The sequence below is a fragment of the Rhinolophus sinicus genome, chromosome 3 (assembly GCF_057876585.1).
Source record: "Rhinolophus sinicus isolate RSI-liver-muscle chromosome 3, RSI-T2T, whole genome shotgun sequence".
Lineage (NCBI taxonomy): Eukaryota > Metazoa > Chordata > Mammalia > Chiroptera > Rhinolophidae > Rhinolophus > Rhinolophus sinicus.
The window spans coordinates 171,438,302-171,460,662 of NC_142503.1; the positions used below are offsets into that span (position 1 = coordinate 171,438,302).

The 22,361-nt window shown below is 33.4% G+C and overlaps 1 protein-coding gene across 4 annotated transcripts in view; it reads left to right on the top strand.

Moving 5' to 3' along the window:
* The window catches only part of FUT8 (fucosyltransferase 8), a 211,913-nt gene that overhangs the window by 81,778 nt on the left and 107,774 nt on the right, over positions 1–22,361 (top strand). For all 4 annotated transcript variants that reach the window (XM_019733553.3, XM_019733552.3, XM_074327355.2 and 1 more), the window contains one exon: positions 11,123–11,554. In XM_019733553.3, the coding sequence (XP_019589112.1) occupies positions 11,352–11,554 (203 nt within the window). In that variant the 5' untranslated portion in view covers positions 11,123–11,351. The remainder of the gene's footprint in view (positions 1–11,122; positions 11,555–22,361) is intronic.

Genomic DNA, 22,361 nt, shown 5'->3' on the forward strand with positions numbered 1-22,361 from the left:
AAAAATGTCTGTTCAGATCCTCTGCCCATTTTTAAAATTGATTTTTTTTTCCTGTTGAGTTGTATGAATTATTTACATATTTTGAATGTTAAATCCTTATCAGATATAAGACTTGCAAATATTTCCTCCCATTCTGTAGGTCACATTTTCATTTTGTTGGTGGTTTCCTTTGCTGTATAGAAGCGTTTTTTTGATGTAGTCCCACTTGTTTATTTTTGATTTTGTTGCCTTTGCTTTTGGTGTCAAATAAAAAAACAAACAAACCAAAAAAAAACAAAAAACATAACTTATCACAGTCTACCGGTGTTGCTGTTTTACCAGTTTGAGTGAAGTGTAGAAACTTTACCTCTGTAAGTCCCATTATCCTCTCCTGTTTATAAAATATCTTAAATATTTCCTCTACATATGTTTAAAATAATAACAGTGTTATACTTTTTGTGTCAACTGTCAAACATAATGTAGAAAACTCAAGAAGAGAAGGGAAAGTCTATTATATTTACCCATATTTTCGCTTTTTCTGTTGTTTCTTACTTCTGGGATATGTGAGGCAATAAGAGAACTCGGAGAACTCACTGCCATGTTGTTCCTTTAGTCCCTGGATTGCTAGCAAGTCTGCCTTTTCTTTCCACCTTACCCAGTATTCTTATATTTGTTTTATATAGAATGTCCAGGGTTTTCAGTTGTTCCTAGTGGGAAGGATAGGGAGAAGTGTATCTTCTCTGTCTTGGTGTGGAACTGAGAGTTGCTTCACTGTGCTTTAACTATTAAAAAAAAAAGGAAATGAAATCAAATGGAGTTTGTATTATCTAGTTTTCCTAACAGTGTGCTATTTGGGAGGAAAAGTTTGAGGCTTTTAAATCTCTGGATTGACTTATACTTGACATATCTTAGTTATATAGTTGCCTGTCCTTGGGTTAAAAAGTATGTGTAGGAGATTTTCTTCCCTTGCATTTCTTAAAGTCAGCAAATTTTTCATAATAATTCGCAATAATGAAAAAAAAAAAAAGCTATCATTGATTTTGGTTCTGCCACTTACTGGCTTTGTGACTTTGGGAAAGTTAATCTCAGTGTGCCTTAATTTCTTCTACTGTTAAATGGGGGTAATAGTACTTACATAATGAAGTTGTTGAGAAGATTAAATGGTATTATAATTGTGAAGCAATGAGAAAAGTAACTAGCATTCAGGAAGCACTATATAAATGTAGCTATTATTATCATTATACTTAGAATGATATGCTCATGTGATAGCAATTGTTGCAGTCATTTTAAGGATAAAAAGTTCAGGCTCCCAGAAGGTAAAATGCCCTGCGTGGTTCTTTAGTGGTCCAAATCTATATGGGTATTGCCAGAATTTATACCCATTTCTTTCTGATCTTAGAGTTTACACTTTCCAAGATACCATGCTACCTGTGAACATCATCACATCTCTCTACATCTTGCGTTTTCACCTACATTATATTATGTATATTTGTCTTCATACTTAACATTTTAAATTGAGCAATAATATCTCACAAATGGTTGTACCAAAATTTATTTAAATTTTTCTTATTTTAGGATATATAAATTATCTCTATGCCACCCATTGGCTCATGTGTTAGTGAATCAAATACTGGCCAATAATATCGTTTTAATATTTTTCATACACGACGTAGTAAAGATTAGCCTTTAAGGGGATTTCATGCTTCTTATATGAAGATTGAAGTGTTTATTAAAAAAAAAATAAATCCCACTAAAATTTTCAGTAGCATACAATGTTTATTACTTTTGAATCTCTTGTTCTGTAGAAAGTTTTAAATCTGTTTGAATCTGAATTTGTGAATTGTTCTTTAGAAAGTTCTCTAGAAAGATTGTGAATCTTTATTCATTAGTTGTATTATATATGACTTAAAATTTTTACAATACATCTATCTGTGTTTATTAACTATTAAATATAATGTTTGAGGACTCTGCAGTTTATTGAGTTGGTTTGAATGCAAGTCTTTGGTTTGAAATTATATTTGGAGAATTTATTTCTGAGCACCTACTTTTGACATTTTCTGCATGTAAAAATAAATGAGGGGTGGCCTGATGGCTCAGTTGGTTAGAGCGCGAGCTCTGAACAACAGGGTTGCTGGTTCGATCCCCATGTGGGCCAGTGAGCAGCATCCTCCACAACTAGATTGAAGACAACGAGCTGCTGCTGAGCTTCCAGAGGGTCGGCCGGATGGCTCAGTTGGTTAGAGCGTGAGCTCTTAACAACAAAGTTGCTGGTTCAATTTCTGCATGGGATGGTGGGCTGTGCCCCCTGCAAGTAAGATTGAAAATGGTGACTGGACAACGACTTGGAACTGATGGTCCCTGGAGAAACACACTGTTCCCCAATATTACCTAATTAAAATAAATAAATAAATAAATGAATAAACATATAAAAATGACTTTGAATCTTAGTTCTAATTCTTCTAAGGTTTGATTTTATTTTGCCTAGGATTTTACCTAGGTATTAAGTAAGTGTTAAATAAGTATATGTACACTTGGGCAATATTCATGCATTTGTTTGACCAATATTAATAAAAGGATTGCTCTGTGTTAGGCACTGTATTCTAAGTCCTTGCTCTAGGTTACATACATTTTAGTATAGGGAATAAATAAGTCAGTACGTGTTGTGATAGAGAATAATGGGGGTGGTGAGTACTTTTTAAAAAAAGACCAAGGTGTCATAGCATTCTTGTAGAGTCTTGTAGTCATTCTTTCATTTTTTCTTGCTTTCAGGGTCTCGGTTTTGTTCTGGAACCTACCCTTAGGGATAAATCCTGGTTAGTCTAAGCCAGGGGTGTCCAAACTTTTTTCAACGTTTTTTACCAAGGGCCATATGCGGTAAAATACACAAACAGCCGGGCCACTCACTCGAGGTGAAGTACGTATTGCCTCACCTGGTTTATTTAAGTAAACTAAATATATTTTTGGAATTTGTTGCAGGCCAATTAACAATGGATTGTGGGTGCAGTTGGCCCGTGGGCCGCAGTTTGTGGACACCCCTGGTCTAAGCCATATGGCAATGATTGACTTGTCAATGATTGATTTTTCAAGGGACAGGTGACTCAATCGTGGCTTATAAGATGTGCAGAATCTTCTGGGGAAGACTTCTGTTAGTAGTCTCCTCTCCTTAAAATGAGTCAGACCAGAAGAGATTACCAATTGTTTTTTTACACATAATTACATGTGGCTGGAATTGAGTCAGCCAACTTGCTACTGTAAAGGGATAGCCTGAGGACAAAAGCTGACCTGCCAAGGGGGTAGAATAGAAAATGAAAAGCGGTTTTTAACTGTTTCATGGAGCAATTGAATTAACTATATTTTTATCAATTGAGAAGTTAAATTTTTCTTATTTTTAAAGACATGTCAAGTTAGTCTTTTTCTCTTCTACCCTAATGTCGTAATGGATATAAGTTATCAGGAACTGTCTCTTAAAAGAGATGATATTTAAGTAGTGATCTAAATTATACGAACAAGCCAAAGAAATTGCAGTTCAGGTAGAAGAAAGAGCAAGAATGAAGGCCTCATTATAGGTAAGTACTTCCCATATTCTAGAAACTGGCAGAAGGCTGGTATACTTGTTTTCTAATGAACGAGGGAAAGATAATAGTAACTAACATAAAATTGTGGTACAATTTGCAAATCACTTTTACATTTATTATTTCGTGTGATCTTCACGTTATGTGAGGATATACTGTTATTCCCATTTTATAGTTGGGTAAACTGCCCATGTGTTATAGGTAGTGATTGATTTGAAATGGTTGCTCTTTCTACTATATTATGCTGCCAATCAAGTATATATAAGCAGGTAAAATGGTAAGGTATGCATGTCATTTGAATTTATTAATATTGCCATTAGTATGAGCATTACTATTTGAACTTATTAATATTACCATTAATTTATTCATGGCTGAACGTAAAGATGCCAAAGCCAGATTTCTGGATCCACTTGAATAGTATGTATTAATTACATCAGTAAACACAACCTGATGTGTTATCTTGAGTTAATGTGAATGAAATACTCCTGATAGAAACCTCATAAACGTGACTGTATGTTTGCACTTTATAACTAGGGAAATCAATTTCTAAGATATGGCTGGTTTCAATGAAAAAAGTGTGTTTTGTGCTCATGTATTCAGGATGCCTGGCATTTTAAATTCATATGTGTATATACTGTGACCTTTCTGATAAGCAATGTGAAAGTATGATAGATGGCTCTATAAGTAATGAATGGAAATTGAATTTTATAATCTTGGTAGGGGCTATATGAAAAATTTTTTCTTTCTTCTTCTGCCCTTCCTTCCTTTCCCCTTCCATGCCCTTCTCTCCTCCCCTCTTTCCTTTCTTTCTCCCTCCCTCCCTCTCTCCTTCCCACTTTCCCTTCTTCCCTTTCTTCATTCTACATTTTAGTTTAGATGGTTTCATCAAGGGCTTTTACATAAATAAGTAAAAGTTGATTTCATCTAGCATCAAAAGGCCAGTTTAATTTGTGATACTATTTTTACTTGCTTTTTCCTACTTTCTTAAATTAATAAACATACAGGTTTTAAACTACCATTTTCTCATATATGGAGGCTGGACAGTAAGAAAGATTTTAAATAAATTCTGTAATGATACTTAATTTGAAAATGAATGATTTCATATGAGAAGCTATTTAAAGATATAGTCTTAGATGTATATTACTCTAGAATTGAACTGAATTATATATGTATACAGGGCTGTTTATTTGTAGTTTATATAATTGATATGTAGCTTTTCTCTAAAAGTTATATTATATTTCCATTTATCAAGCTGATGGCTTTGGAATATAACAGTCTGCTTAACCTCTGCTGTATTATCGTAGTCATTTATTAAATTTGTTGAATAAATGATTTTATTTTTCTGTTGAATTTTTCAGTTCATTCCATTGCATTGCAGTGATTACAAGAAGCACACTGTAATAATAATTTCCTTTTTACTCTTTGCAGTAGTTAAGAAAATAAGTTCTTCTAAAAATAACTCTCTAAACTATACTATATATTATAAATCAGGGAATCATTGAATATTATGATCATTTCTTTTGCTCTGAGAAAAGGTTAGGCTGCTAAGAGAATTAAGCAGGTTTCTCTGTGGTTTGTTAACTATTTTACTAGTTATTTGAGTTGATTCTTCTGTGAAATGTGTGGAAAATGTAACTTTCACATTAACATTTGGATTGAAGTTGATTATATTTATAGAATAATTTTGAAATTCATTTTCATTAAAAGTAAGAATGTACAATAATGATTTTGTTGAAAAAAAGTCTATCTCATTGAAACTCAAAATGTAGGCACATAATTTAACCATTTAATGAATTAGCAGCCTTCAATTGTTGACCTTTCCAGTTGCATTCACACAACGGAGATAGTTTACATTTTTTCTTAAAAATTTTTCAACTTTATTGAAGTATAATTTATACCAATGAAATGTACCCATATTAAGTGTACAGTTAGATGATTTTTCTCAAATCTATATCTTCATGTAACCGTCATTCCTCTTTTTAATTAGTCATCTGCTTGCTCCCTAGCAAGCACTGGTCTGATTTTAATCACTATATATTAGTTTCTATGTTCTAGAACTTCATATACATGTTGTTGTATTTTTCTTGGCATGTTTTGCCAGGCACATTTTTAAGATTCATGCATGTTGTTGTGTATATCAGTAGTTTCTTCCTTTATACTGCTAAATAATATTCCATTCTATGAATGAGTCACAGTTTGTTTATCGAATCACCTGTTGGTAGATACTTGGATTTTTTCACATTTTTGACTCTTATAAACAAAATGGCTGTGAACATTTTTGTACAAGTCTCGGTATGGATATGAGAGTATTACATTATATTAGTTTCAGGTGCACATGACTTGATATGTGTATATAGTGTGAAATAACCACCACAATAAGTCTACTTAACATCTTTCACTATACATAGTTACAAATTTGTTTTCTTGTGATGAGGATATTTTCTATCCCTCTGTCTTCAAGTTCACCTAAGTTTTCCTCTGCAGTATCTGCCCTTAGTCCTTTCCAGAGAACTGAAACATTTTTCAGATTATTTTTGTTATAGCAGTTGCATATTTTGTTACAGGTTTTATTTATTTTTTCAACATATTTTTAAATTTAAATCTTTGCATGTATTTTTAGTAGTTGTTTTAGTGTCCTTGGCTGCTATCATCATCATCATCTTTGTCGTCTGGGTCTGTTTTAAATCGAATGATTTTCTTCTTGGTTATGGGTCACATTTTCCTCCCCTTTGGCGTCAGAGTAAAAAAAATAATTTGTTTTGAAAAGTAATTTATAACTTATTCTACCATATTTCTATTGATGGAAATTATGCTTTTTCCATTTGGAGCTATTGCAAACAGTGTTGTTATGTAAATTCATTTTGTTCATGTGTTAAAATGTATCTTAGTATAAATTCCTGCTAGTGGAGTTTCTCATCAAAGGGCGTGTTTATATATAATAAATATTTGATATATAATGCCATATTCCTTTACATAGGGAATACTTATCTATATTAGTTATATTACTGCTGAATTATTTTTGAGTTTAGAATACAACACCCTCTTAGAACGTGATTCATACTAGCAGAACAGACTAGACTCTTAGTAATCTTGTCTTACAGCACCTTGTCACATACTGATCTTTTGAGCTTAGCATTAAAGTGAAGCTACTTGAATGTGACTCTTGAAAATATCATTTTCATATAGACAGATGCTAAAGGAAGTAGCTATTAGTCATTTTGTTATTTGTTAAATATAAGAACAATCAATTTAATAGTGTTATAAATGGTACTGCATTTTTTTATTGTTTCTAATGGGATGATTAAACTATTCCTATCTTTAATTTAATTTCTACTGTATTACTCAGTATGTTAGATGCTGCAAGAAGAGGCTTTTTAGGGGTTTTTTTGGTGGCATTACTTCTCTTTGCAATCCACTAGAATACTACCCCTTGAGGGCAGAAATTTTTGTCTATCTTGTTCACTGCTATAACTCCCAGTGTCTACGACAGTGTCATTTATGAAATAAGGATTTAGAACTATTTCTGAATGAATGAGTGAATGAAGCATGGTATTGTGTAGAATTAGGTAAAATACATGGTCGATTTGTTCTAGATGCTTTGCATTATAAATGTTGGTAAAAACCATGCTGTACATTTTTTTTAAATGCTGGCACAGTATTTTTCAGCTTTTTTTTTCCTGGAAAGGTCTATTTTTGAAAGATTTTTCACTGGGTTTAGAATTCTCAGTATGGTAGCTTATATTGTCAGAGTGAATAAGTTGAGAGAATGTGAGCAAAACTGAAGTTTCAGTCTAATTATTTTGTAACCTTATCTCAGAAGTGAAATCCTATCACTGTATTCCTTAAGAAGCAGGTAACTAGATCCAGCCCACACTCAGGAGGAAGAGATTACATAAGGGCATGAATAATGGAGGACACAGGGATCATTGGCAGTCATTTTGGAAACTTCCTACAACACTACATGTTATATAAATTATATACGTTATAATTGGGTCTATAAAATAATGTAACAGTGTTAACATATATGGCATAATAACAATTTGCTGTTTGTGTGCAAAGTGCTTTCCTTGGCTTTCTTTGGAAAGCCTCTCCTAATATTCTGTGGGAGAGAGGTAGTGTGTACTATATCCATTTTACAGATAAAGAAACTGAAGTTCAGTGAGGTTATCGAGCTATTATATAGCAGAACCAAGACTCTGGTGTAGATTTTGCCGATTCTAGCACCTATGTTTTTAAATCTATATCTTGTCAGCATTAAGATAGAATTACTTTTATTGAGAACCTGTTATATGTAAAATATTATAGTAAATGCTTTGTATATATTAACCTCATTTAAGCCTCACAGTAACTTCATTAAAGTTCCTGATCTTAGTGATGATGTACTCTAGCTTCCAGATTTAAGGAATTACTTTGAAAAATTACATATTTTTTTATAGAGACATTAAGCAGAAATAGAGACATTAAGAGTGTCTTTGTAAATACCAAAAGAAATGAATAATTTAAGTATGTACTACCTTAAAAAAAAGTGGTATCACCAATTAAATAAGTTTGTAAAAGGATGCCTGGCACATTTCAATCCATTTCATATTCTGTAGATAAAGGATAGTATCTGAATCTTAAACAGGAATGAATTCATAAATACTTGAAAACAACCCACTCTGAGAGGAAATCTCAACAAACATTGCTATTTAAATTGTAGTCAGAAATTAAGCTCATGTGGTTAATTAACTACATTAAATGTTGAAATATTTTCACTAATAAATTCTTTCACAAACAAATTGAGTGGCTTTCATATCAAAGACTTTATGCACACTTTCTTCAGTTTTCCCATTGTCTTTGCAAAGTCAACCTTCTAGATGAGGAAAAAAAGACAAAGTAAAGAGAAAGTATTTTCTCATGGTTAAAAGGTGACCATAAGACTGCTAATTTCGTGGCCTTTTAGGCCAGTTTATTTTCATCTTTTAAGGGGTGTCTTGAAAGATATATATTGACAATAATAAATCCCAAAGCTTATGAATGATTTTATTTTTGAACTGTTTTCCCTATAAAATAGCACTGTGTCACTTTCTACATTCAGATTTGCTTTCTTAAGTGGGGCATAAAATGCAGTTGAAGCTGGTGTGCTCAGATTCTGTGTTAGATGTCATACTAGCATATATCATGTATGATATCCTTTACTTACTAATGCACCTCTTCATTTACTTAAAAATATTTATTAGTGCCAAGTGCTAAGCACTGCTCTAAATACTTGGGATACATCTATAAACTAAATGGACAAAAATCATGGAATTTAAATTTTTATAGGCATAGTTCAAACAATAAATATGTAAGTAAATAGGCATTTATTATGGATAGGGAAAAAATATAACTGCTCTTTTAAATCATGTAAAGGAAAATTATATAGAAAACTCCTTGGTTTTTAGCTTGGCTTGTTTTTTGCCAATCCCATTTTTAAATACTACTTAGAACAATAAAATTTGGGGGAAATATTCTCCAAAAACAGAGTTAAAATGATACTATTAATTAAAAACATGACCATGTTGCTCCTACAATAACTTCTTGCTTTTTTATGAATCATGTACTATCAGTAGTGCTGTAATGTAGTAACTTAATATCTTGGTGATTTTGATGGTGATTTATAAAAACCTAAAAGTACTTTGTATAGCAGAATTTATATTTCTATTCAATTTATATTGTACTTTTTCTGGCTTTGAATATTTATAATTTTTGTTGTAGTTCTAAGTAAAATGTTACAGCACATCTTTCTATTATTATTTAAATTCTTCTTGTTTAGAAAACTCTTTACCTTTCTTTCGTCACAGTTGTCTTTCTAAGTTATTTTGCTACGAAGGAACAGAAAATTTTTTTAACTATCTTATTGATATAGCTTGGAATTAACTAGGGTATATTTTCAGCATATGGTATGATATCACTTTACAGTGTTGGATATGTTATCACAAACAGTATTATTAATTCCAATGTTAATACTTCTTTCGTTGACTTATTTAATTAAATCCATTCTTTAGACCATTAGAGTGGATTCATTTCTTAAATTTGTTTTAACCATGAAGCCCTGAGTGTCTGCATTTTTTCTATAACATGAAAAGTAGACCTCACATTAACTGGATCTTTTACCTGAGACATTGAATAGACTAATTGTTCTTATATTTTAGTGAATAAATGGGGGTACCTGAGATTAGAGGAGCAAGGTTTTAGAAAGGATTTTGAGAGACAGAATGAACAGTGGTCAATAAAAAGAGTGTTCTCGATAGACAGAAGAATAGTTATTGAAACAACACACAAAACACCAAGTTTTAATTTAGATTATTGCTTTTTTACTTAGTTTTCAAACAATTCTCAGTGAGTACAATTTTTTTCATTCTGTGTTTTAGCTAGTGTGAATCAGTAACAGTGAGGAAAATATTGTAGGAATAAATGGGAAGGAAATAGAGTGTTTCTAGGACTTTATTTGAAGAGATATCCTTCTCTTTTAATACTTAGTCTTTTATAAACAATTGAGATTTGAGGTTCAAAAGTAGAAAAAGAGGCTAGTATTTCAAGCCTCTTTTCCAACTTTTCTACCTGGTCTTTAATGACTGATTAGTGGTCAAGTCCCCATCACATTCAGTCTTGTCTATAGAAACTATTTCTTTTCTCTCTTCTCTTTTACAATGAACTCTGTGCTTGGAGATAAGACTTTTCTTATATAGCCCTGGAATTGTTAAATGGTATTAATAGTGTATCTTTTCTTGTGAATTTTCTCTTTGGGGAGAAAATTGTTATGTTTTTAAAGGGAATTCTAAGCCTAATGATAGAGAAGTGACAAATGAAACTCATAACCAAGCCTGAGAAAGCATGTAGATTTGTAGTTTAAGACGCACAGTAACTAAGATTTAACTGGTATTAGACTTCTGTTGCAATTGTTGGTATTTTTTTAATAAGTATGAGGAAGGAATAATCCTAATCCATATGAACCTTTGCTTGTTTGAAGTTTGGAGTGCTTATCAACTGCTTAATGGCTGTGATAACCTTTGCTTGGCTATAGGCATGTCATTTTTAGAATTTATCCCAAAGTGCTAATTTGCCTATCACCTGAAAAGTTAAGTGGCATAATGGCAGCCAAGCAGTGAAATGGAGGGGAAAGGAATTGAGATCTTGTAGGAATGAATTCACTTATAAAAACGTTTCTGTTTGAGATGATGGAAACATTAGGTCAAAATATGTAGCTGAATATATTTTGTTTGGTTTTGATTGATTATTCAAAGATACAATCTTTTAATCTCCATATATGAGCTGTTACACACACAATGATGTAAGTAAGAAAGAAAGGTGATGATGGTGCTTCTTTCAGGCTTAGAGCTAATTCATTTATCAGGTAGGGCCCTGGTATACATGGTTAATTTAATATGCGGACTTGAAGCTTTTAGATTTGACTTGTTATTAGGCAGTTAGGTCATTTGCCAGCCTGTTGGTCAGTCAACACCAATGTGTTCCTTTAACTCCGAGAATCTGAGCACGTGCTATTTTACATATCCTACATAATTTAAATACATTTCTTACTCTTTCCACAGCATGTAGAGTCCATGAAGCACAGGACAATAGAGCTTCCTACTTATACCACCAGGAGGATCTCTTTGAAAGATTCACTACAGGACTACAAGAGACAGTAATCTGTCCGAAGCATCATGCGTTGAAACAACAGAAGGCTACTACTACCTTTGCACTAACAGGAAATAGAGTTAAGATGTTTTCAATTCTTTGAGCTCCGGGACGCCAGGGGAGTGAGTTGAAAATCTGAAAATGCGGCCATGGACTGGTTCCTGGCGTTGGATTATGCTCATTCTTTTTGCCTGGGGAACCTTGCTGTTTTATATAGGTGGTCATTTGGTACGAGATAATGATCACCCTGATCACTCTAGCCGAGAACTGTCCAAGATCCTGGCAAAGCTTGAACGCTTAAAACAGCAAAATGAAGACTTGAGGCGAATGGCTGAATCTCTCCGGTAGGTTCTAAAAAGCTGAAGGAAGAGTGATGAAATATTGTACTTTGTTTTTAGTTGCAGAGTTTTGTCCAGCTTTTAAAAAACACTTAATGATTTTTTTTTTGCAAAAATTTAAATATCTTAGTAAGATACTTTTTATACCAATGATATCTCCATATTTAACATAGAGAATTTCTCCATAGTGGGAAATCTTATTTTGCATATGAATTTTAATAAAAACTATGACATTTATGTACTTATATTTCATTTATAATTATCTGCAGTGTTTTGATAATCTTGATTCATTAAATACAAACTATGTGATTTAAATTAGTATATATTAAATTTTTTTATCATATGGACTATAACAAAAGCATTATAATAATTGAGAGACTGTGTTAGTCTAAACTGTAACATTAAAATGAAGGAACAAAAATTCATCCTTAAGTAATATAACTGGATCTGGAATCCAGAGAATTATTATCATTACTACTTCTAGTTTATTAAAAAATGTGATTGGTATGTGTCAGAAGGCATCAAGTGTTTGGAAAAACAAAGTCTTGTGTTTTTAGGGAGCAAGTGAACATAGTGTTACAGATAATCTCTTTATTTGTGTTCGAAGTTTTTTAGTTTAAAAGTTATCTTGTGTCTTCTACTTCCTCCAATACATGTGAAGGTAATCATGTATTTAGTGCTTGCTGTATCTCAAGATAGAGGTTGAAGATCTGAGAAGATGAAGAGTTGAGTTATTATTCTAGAAGTGGTAATTGACCTTAAGGGAAGAAACGTAGAGAAAAAAGAGCACAAAGTTAATTTCTTTTTGAGAAGCAAATTTAAGACGTGGAAAGTGGAGGTGTATTGTTGTACATAGAACCTTCAGAGTAGGCGGGGAGGAGAAAGGGAGAGAGCTGTGTTGTGGAAGCTGAGGAACATTCTGTGAAGGAAGAATGTAGTTGGCACTATTACATACCCTTAAGGCCTTAGGGAGGACATCTATGGTGCTCCCACTCCCCTGTCCCCACTGCCCTTCACTCTTTCTTTGGAACTCAGGTTTTTTTCCTTTTATTTAGTTCCATAACTTTTTCCTTCACTATAATATTGTTTTTGGTCTTTTTATGTTCTATAGAAGACAGTGCTAGCTGTTAACAGTTTCACAACAATCAATGAAATTTCATCTCTCCCATTTGTAATAGTAGTACCATTCAGCAAGACACAAAGTAGTCAGGGATTAGAAAGTTGACAGAAAATGAATTTGTAAATCATTTTATTTCCTTATTGGGGAGTCAAGGAAGATCATGGATAAGGCAGTCTTTCAGCAGAGTCTTACTCAATTATTTGTATGGGAACCAAAGATTGACAGTTTATAAGTTAGTAATAATAGCTATCATTTATTGAGAGTTTATCATATGCCAGGTACTGTGCCAAGGACTTGGCATAGATTATCTCATTGACTTCACAACTTCCTTATGAGATGCTGGTACTGTTTTTATAACCATGTTACAGATGAGGAACGAAAGGGTTATTAAGTAATTTAATTTTTAATTTTTCACAAGGTCACACCTTTCATGAGTGTTGGCACCTACTTTGAATCCTGGCAGTGTGACTCGAAAGCCTGAGCTCTGATGAACTGTATTGCCTCTCTGAGTAGAATCTAGAGAGAAGTCAGTAATTCAAAAATCTCAATTGAAAGTTTCATGTACAAGATCACCAAGAGTAGCTGCTACTCTTGGTGACTTTGGAGTATGCTTTGATTACAGTAAAATCTTGTTCTACATCATAGGAATGTTGCTCCTCGAAAAAGATTTTGCCTCTTAACAATTTAGGCTCATAGTAATTGCTCACTTTTCTCCTAATTCCAATGTCAGTACTGATACTTGGCTTATATCTGACTGCCAAGTAACTTGTTTTTATTGCACGAAGGAAAGCTTGCCTTTAATATGGTTTGTTTTGTTTTTTGTTTAGTCTAAGAAGGCAGAATTGGAAGTTTTTAACTATCACATAATCTGTGCTTCATTAACTGATACAGTAAATCTATTAGGAAAAAGAGATCAGGATAATACTTAGATATATTGAGATTGATGTGCTAGCTGAACCCATCTGGTAGAAAATTGGAAAGTGAGTCTAGCGCTCAGGGAAAAAGCCAGGATGAGAAAGATACCTTTGGGAATCATCCACCTAGACATGATTGCCAGAAAATGTGCTGCACAAAGTAAAAATTCCTCCTCTCATTTTAGATGACCCACAGTTGTCATGGAGAAGAAGTGTGGGAATAGCATTTACACACTCTTACTTGCAGGGCCAGCAACATTCTCACATGGAAAGAAAATTCACGTTTTCGATGAATTTGCACCTGATAAAATAAACTGCACTTCTTTTATGGCTGTAGCAATTGGTTATGCGGTACAGAAGCATAGGATCACACATATTTTCCCATATTATTGTCATTAGTAGCTTTTATGGGGGCGACACATTAGTAGGAAAACAGCATATTGAGAATATATCTCTGTTTTCATTATCATTTATTGTTATCTTAATTTTTCTATGCATTCCCAGAGATAGACACACACACACACACACACACACACACACACACACACACTCACGGATATAATGTTGTAACCTCCCTTTTCATGTGCACTAAAAAGTGTAACGCCACTTAAACACTCAATATATAAAAATCTAATCGTTTTTTTAAAATAACAAACTTAATGAATGTGAACTTAAAATATGACAATCTACTTTGCCATTACTCATATACAGTCTTGCGAATATTTTGTAAAGCCAGGTCCACCAGTGTACAGACACAATGAATGGCCTATACTACTATTCACTAGAGAGCTACAAGTCATAATTTTTTGGTTTCTTAATGTTTTATGTGATAGTTCATTGACTGGGTATTGAATTGCAGTGGGAAATTATTTAAGCCAAGATATTAGCTTCTGCTTTTACACCTGGCATCTTGATGATTCTGACAACAACAACATCATCACCCGGAGTAGCAAGAAAACAAAACAATTGTAGCTGTAAATATGTATTACTATGTATTGAGCCATGTTCTAAGCACTTTATATATTATTAACTCAGCCTCTACAACAGGCCTATGATGTAAGTACCCATATTATCCCCATTTTATAGATGTAGACAATGAAGCATAGTTAAATAGTTTGCTGAAATTTATATAACTATAAATAGTAGATCTGGAATTCAAACCCAGACACTCTTGCTCCATAATCCAAACTCTTAAATCATGTTGCTATGGTGCCTGTAAAAAAGTAACTGCTATGTCACACAAAAAAGTGCAACAATCCTTGTTTTCCTAACACCCTTTGCTTATTGTATGTGTGGGTCCAGAAGACTATGCCATGGCCCATAATGGACACCTTCTTTCTGTCAGATTCCTTTTCTCCCCATTTGCCATTGAACAGACTTCAGAATAAAGACAATTATCAAAGATAAAGAAAACACATTGCATACTGATAAAGAGTAAGTTCTCCAAGAAGACATATCAGTTCTTAACATGTATGTGCCTACCAACAGAGCATCAAATACATAAGGCAAAATATGCAAGGCAAGGAGAAATACATAAATCAACTATTTTAGCTAGAGACTTCAACACCCCTCTTTCAGTAATAGATCAAGCAGGCAGAACACCAGTAAGGATATTGTTGACCTGGACAGCATTTTATCAATCAACTTGACCTAATTGACATTTATAGAATACTGTATCCAACAACAGCAGAATACACATTTGCCATCCCTCCTATTCTGATGTACTCTCTGTAATTTGGATGGGGGGTGTTTCCTTTAAAAGTTCCTCTAAGTTATCTTGCCATAACAAACAGAGAAATCTGTGTATTTAGACTTGGGGTAAAAGGGAAGGATTGGATTGTAGAAATTTCTTATTTATAGGGTCAGCTGGAGGTCCAACCTGTAGAGAAAAATTCCTTTTTTTCTTCAGTCCAAGCTTTGCCCACTCCCTACTTCCAACAAAGAATGGTTCAATAAAAGTCAGCTATGTGGAATATAGGGTAAGATTATGCTTTCTTATTAGGAGTCATAATCACTTTCTTCATTCACATTAATATATGCATATATAATGTCAGAATCACCACCAAGCAGATAAAGTAAATTAACTTCCCGTATTTGGAAAATAGTACATGTATAAAATTTGTGGAGCTAGTTATAGGATTTTGAAGATCAAATAGAGTCAAGTAGAATTTTTATAGTTCCTAAATAAAAAAATGTAGACCATTAATATTACAAGTGTTAATATTATAGACCATTGATAGAAAATTGCAAAGCATAATGAAAGGCACTAGATAAATTGTGGTGTTAAGAAGGAGGCAAGTTTGGTGATTCGTTCGTTTAATTATTTATTTTAGTTTTCTTAGAACTAATTAAAAAACAAAATGCATCCAATTATCTATATATGTAACCTGTTAAACAGGTGTATTAGTTATCTATTGCTGTGCAACAAATTACCACAACTTAGTGGTACAAAATAACACACATTTATTTTCTCACAGTTTCTGTGGATCAGGAGTCCACGCACAGCTTAACTGGTACCTCTGTTTTGGGGGCTCTTACATGTCTAGAAGGTGTTGGCTGTCTGGGGCTTCATCTCAAGGCTTAGCTGGGGAAAGATACAGTTCTAAGATCATATGGTTGTTGACAGAATTCACTTCCTTACAGGTTGTTGGACTGAGAGCCTCAGTTTCTTGCTCAGTCTGTTGGAGGCTGCCCTTAGTTCCTTTCCAAGTGGATCTCTCCATAGGGCAAATCACAACATAGTAATTTACCTCATCAGAGGCAACAAGAGAGAGAATCTGCTATCAAGATGAAGTTGCAGTTTTTTGTAACAGAATTACAGAAGTTATATCCCATCATCTTTCCTGTGTTCTGTTAGAGCAAATCACAGGTCCCACCCACACTCAGGGAGGAGATTTCTCAAGACCTTGACTACCTGGAGACAGAGATCAGTAGGGGCCACACCAGGCATCACGTCTCTGTGCCTGCTTTATTGTGCTCAATAATAATAACATTTAAGTTCTCATTGTGTATGAATACTTTACATATATTCTTTTACTTAAAAAGTTAAGTGATTTGCCCTAGACCACATACATGGTTGGTAGATGCTAAAACCAGTTTAAGAACCCAGAGAGTCTGATTCTAGGAAGTGGAGAGTAATACGGTAATTTTTTTTAAAATTAAGAATCAAAAGCTTTAAATAGTGCTTGTTAAATGTTTTTAAATGTTCCCAAGTTGAGGTTGGTGGCATTTTTACATCAATAAGAATGTTAACCTGGTTACTGATTGTTACCACTATTTCAAACTAAACATTCTAATCTCAGTGAACCTCATTTATTGTGGCTCAATCTCTTCATTTTCTTGGTTGCCTGTACAAAGATTGAGGGGCAGAGAATGACTAGATACTCTGAAATCTATTACCCGTTTACAAGGCATAATAAACATGGCTTGAGGGAAGAGTTGCTGAATAGATAACTTCCTTATTTATTTAATAAATATTGTAAGATTAATATTTTATACTCTTTTGTATGGATGATGCCTTTGGTTGCTGGATTCCGAAGGCAGCTATATGAAGTGTTTCCTAATTCATATAAAACTAATTCTTTTTCCTCTCCATTCCTTATTCATTCATTCATTCAATCATTTCTGTTTCTAATGTCTCAGGAGTACCTCTGTATTGCTATGTTCAAGGCTGAAAATTTTTAGGTAGAAAAATATTTGACCATTATTTAAAAATCATTTACTTTGGTTGTACTGTCAGATTTCCTCCCTCCCGTCCTTTTACCTAACTTGGGAATGATCGAATATGGCAAGAATAAGGTGATGAGACTTACATTACTTTAAATTACTGTACTGGGAGATTATTTTGAACTTGTCTGTAATGTCATTTATTTTTGTAGTGTTGGATTTTTCCTGTAATTATATGTATACATATGTAATCTTTCATACATGGGCATTACATTTCATAGCTATGAGTGCAAAAAGTCCCAGTTGTAGGTGGTCTGTCCTTTTGTTCATGTAATGACAAGTTGATGATCAGTGTTCTCTTGGAAGCAGGTATTTCTGATGAGTACTTTTCAATTCAGTTTTCAAAGTATAGATAAAAATACAACCAGAATTAGTCAATAGTTGGATACAAGTAAGGATCACTTTCATATGAATTAGAAAATATGAATTCACTTTGGTTACCCTTTTACCAGGGATCCTTACAATAACTCACTTGCTAAAGAGGGTTGGATCCCTGTTTTTTTTACTTGCTTGGCTTTAGCAGTGGTTGGCAAACTATGGCCTGTAGGGCAAATCCATCCCTCCCTTGTTTTTTATGTTTTTTAAAGATTTTATTGGGAAAGGGGAACAGGACTTTATTGGGGAACAGTGTGTACTTCCAGGCCTTTTTTTCCAAGTCAAGTTGTTGTCCTTTCAGTCTTAGTTGTGGAGGGCGCAGCTCAGCTCCAGGTCCAGTTGCCTTTACTAGTTGCAGGGGGCACAGCCCACCATCCCTTGCGGGAGTCGAACTGGCAACCTTGTGGTTGAGAGGACACATTCCAACCAACTGAGCCATCTGGGAGCTCAGCGGCAGCTCAGCTCAAGGTGCCGTGTTCAATCTTAGTTGCAGGGGGCGCTGCCCACCATCCCTTGCGCGACTCGAGGAATTGAACTGGCAACCTTGTGGTTGAGAGCCTACTGGCCCATGTGGGAATTGAACCGGCAGCTTTCGGAGTTAGGAGCTCTAACTGCCTGAGCCACCGGGCCAGCCCTGTTGTTGTTTTTAATGGCCTCCAAACTGGGTGTGCTTTTACATTTTTAAATGGCTGAAGAAAAAACAAATTGAAGGGGAATATGCAGCAGAAGCCATATATAGCCATAAAAATCTAAACTATTTACTGACTGGTCCTTTATACCAAGTTTGGTGACCAAGTTTGTGTGAACCAGGATATTTAGTCCTTATCTCTCGTAATCTCTGAATTGTTACCCATATTGCATGTAAGTATGGATTGCTCTGAAAGGAAGTTCAAGTCCAATTATTGATATTTATCTTAAGTTCTTGCTGACTTTACTATAAGTCTTAGACACTTATTTTGTATCTCTGATTTCTTCTTCTTTTATGCTTTTATTGTGTGCTGAACTAGTCCATGTTTCTTATGTCTGCCTCCTTAAGGCAGCTTGTATTTAGGGCTAAAGTAGGATTTAGGGGGAAGAGATCAGGTATGTTTAGAAAAGAAACAGTCTGATGAAATGAAATGAGCAGGGTTTTCAGATTTGGGTTTGGATTCCTATTCTACCACTTACTAACTTAATGATTTTTAAGAAGTCACTTAATCATTCTGACCCTCAGTGTTTTTTTTTTTTTTTACTTGTAAAATGGCAATAATAACCTCCATTTTGCAATGTTAAGTTGTAAATGATATTTAAAAACGTATTTAGAAGAACTCCTTTGTGTTAGTGGTTCGTCAATAAATAGATTTTTAGCTAATGGTAGTTGATAATATAAAAGCACATGACATTACACACTTTCACAGAACTCAGAATACTTGTTTTCGTTTTTTCTAATAGAAAGAATTATCTTATGTCAAATATTTAGTGCAGTGGATTAGATTTCAGAAAGCCTGCAGATTCTTTGGTGACTTTACCCTGAGAAAAATCACAACCTCTTTGGGAGTAGAATATAAAACTGTAGAGAGATGCTCACATTTGATGAATTTGTATGTCTTTACAGAGACAAAATAGTTAAATAATATAGTAGGTTAATTAGGAGCATAGAATAGGCTTTATTTCTTATAATTTGGCTCTCATGACTGAATTTTGTGATTTTTTTTTTTTTTTTAGCTGATTGATGCTTTTAGGTATTGGTATTATAATTGCCCATCCTCAGCTTTATTTAAACTATAGGAATTTTAATTATTCATTATCAATACCTAGATGGGCCTCTAAGGAAGAATGCACCATTCTTTGAGAAAAATGCCACATGAGTAAAAATATTAAAATCTTAAATAACTAAGTTGAAAAAATTTAAATGTTTATGTGTGGAAGAACTTTGTTTTTCTTCCATATATAAATGCCATATAGACAAAGTGAATTTACATTAAATATTTTATCATATGTGAATATTTGAGTTTAGGGTCTTGATTAAACATTCTTTACATTTTATCCTTTATTCTTTTATCCTAATATTGAGTTGATAATGGCTCCAAGCACTTCATGATAATTGAAGATAAATATAGTAGTTCCCCCTTATCTGTGGTTTTGCTTTTCATGGTTGACTACTGTCAGTCAATCGGGGTCAGAAAATATTAAATGGAAAATTCCAGAAATAATGTTTCATAAGTTTTAAATTGTGCATGGTTCTGAGTAATGTGATGAGACCTCTTGTTGTCTGTCCTGCTCTGTCTGGCCTGGGATGTGAATTTTGTCTCATGTGTGCATGCTGTATATACTACCTGCCCATTAGCTCTTTCAGTTACCAGATTGGTTAGAGAGAGAACACATTCACATAACTTTATTACAGTATATTGTTATAATTTTCTATTTTATTAGTTATTTTTGTTAATCTCTTACTGTGCTTACTTTATAAATTAAACTTTATCATGGGTATGTATCTTTAGGAAAAACATAGTGTATATAGAGTTTGGTACTATTTGTGGTTTCAGGCGTACACTGGAGATCTTGGAATGTATCCCCCATGGATAAGGGGGGACAACTGTAATTGTAAGAAATATGACCATAATGATTCAGCAATTTCAGTGTCACTTGATTTATAGGTGATACATAATCTGGTAGTAACTGTTTAGGAAAAAAACTTTTCTGGACTATTACATTTCCTTTAGGCATACTTTTATTTCACTATGAAGTTGTGGGGTTTTTTGGTGGGGGCGTTTTTGAATTGTCATTGACATTTATAATTCCTTGAGGTAAAATCATGAAACAAAGTGGTTGTCTAGTTTGATAGATCAATATTCTCGACAAAGCTATCTGAAGGAGAATAAATATAAAAAGATTTCAACATATTAGAGTTAGCCTGTGAATTACAATGGCTAGAAGGAAGTATAGTATAAAATAGCACACTATACTTTTCTTGTTATTGTTATTGCTTGTTCAAATAAAATAAGTTTGATTTTAATCCAGTCCTTTTGTTCTTTTAAAATGTATGCAAAAGCCAGTGTTTGGCAAGATGTTTCACATCAGAAATGCGAAAGAGATTCTAATAAGGTTTGAAGAGAAAGGTGTACTTAATAAATATAGAATGCTATTTGTGCAAATAAATAAAGACAGACATTCAAAAGTATAGTTTAGTGTTAATTCTCATTTATATTCAATAGCACTTCAAAAATATTACCTTTTTTTACCACCAGATACATATAGGAGCTAAGTGACTTAGTCATTTTTCTGAAAGTCAGTGGCAGAAGGAGAAATAGAATCTTCCAAGGAATTATGAAGTTGTATCTAATTTTCAGTACACTGCCAAAATTCTCTTTTTTTTATACCTCTCAAGCTTCTCTTACTTTAAGTATTAACTCAGGACTATGTTTTATTAACCTATAGATAACGACAAAACATCCTGTTTCGTACTACAATTACATTTGTTAATTGTTAAGTGTGATCCGAGGTTTCCATATACCAATATTATTAATAGAAATGACTTGAATCATTACATCTCTAAGTTTTATAGATACACCTGTATAAGCATGTAGGGACTATTTTTAATATTTAACTACAGTAATCCCTTATAATCTGTATGAATAATTACAGATGGCACATTTGACACAGAAATTTGCTGTGATCAATACTTGCAGTGTTTCATGCAGGTCATGGATCTGTGGGAAGAAACCACATACTATAAGTTTAGATTAAGTTCTCAATTTATTTTCTCAGTCATACATCAGCTTATTGGATGTGGTGTGGCCACATAGAGTAGGAATCGATGTAATTTATCTAAATGTAGCTTTGCTTGGCCCTTTGGATCCCCTAATGGAGTCAGAAACTGCCTGTGCATGCATGTCTGATTTATAAAGTAAATGTGCCCATGTATTAGTTGTGTGATTAAACATTCCTAATTTGTTTGTCTGGGGGGGGGGGGTAGGTCATCAATCTGAATTAATGACAACTGTGAATTATAGGTATTATTTGATGATAAATACAGCTGTATTGCTTTTGAGTTCATGTAAACCAAAATATTAGTAAGTATAACAAACTATTTCCAAGCGGAGAGCTCACTGGACCAGATATAATTAATAGATAAGGGTAATTGGTAAATAGAACAATCAATTTATACACCAATAATTAGTGTAGTTGTGTTCTGAATAAATTTGTTTTTGTATGTTAAAATACTACCACCGTCACCCTAGTGAATATTTATACAGTTAGTGATATACTATTCACATATGATAAATATTTAATATATACTTACATATTATATAATTATGTATCAATATATAATTTACTTTTAAAATAAACATTCTTCTACAGTTTAAGAAAACTGACCCTATTCACTCTTTTAGCTTAATTTCCCATTACTCTTTCCACCTTAACTTCCCTTTTCATTTTTATTTTCTATTCTTCTGTGTACCATATGCTCCAGACATATAAAATTATATTCATATTTCCTGGATACAGTGTGCTCTTTAATACTGCTGTTCCTTTGTTTGAAATGTCTTTCCCTTCCTTCATCTCACTACAAACGGTTACATTTTTAGGATGGCTCAGATGTGGCTGCCCTTCTTAAGCTCCTTAGCTACATCACATGTCTCTTGTTCTAGTCCAAACCCTCATACCGAACCATAACTGTTATTACATGTAGTGTAAT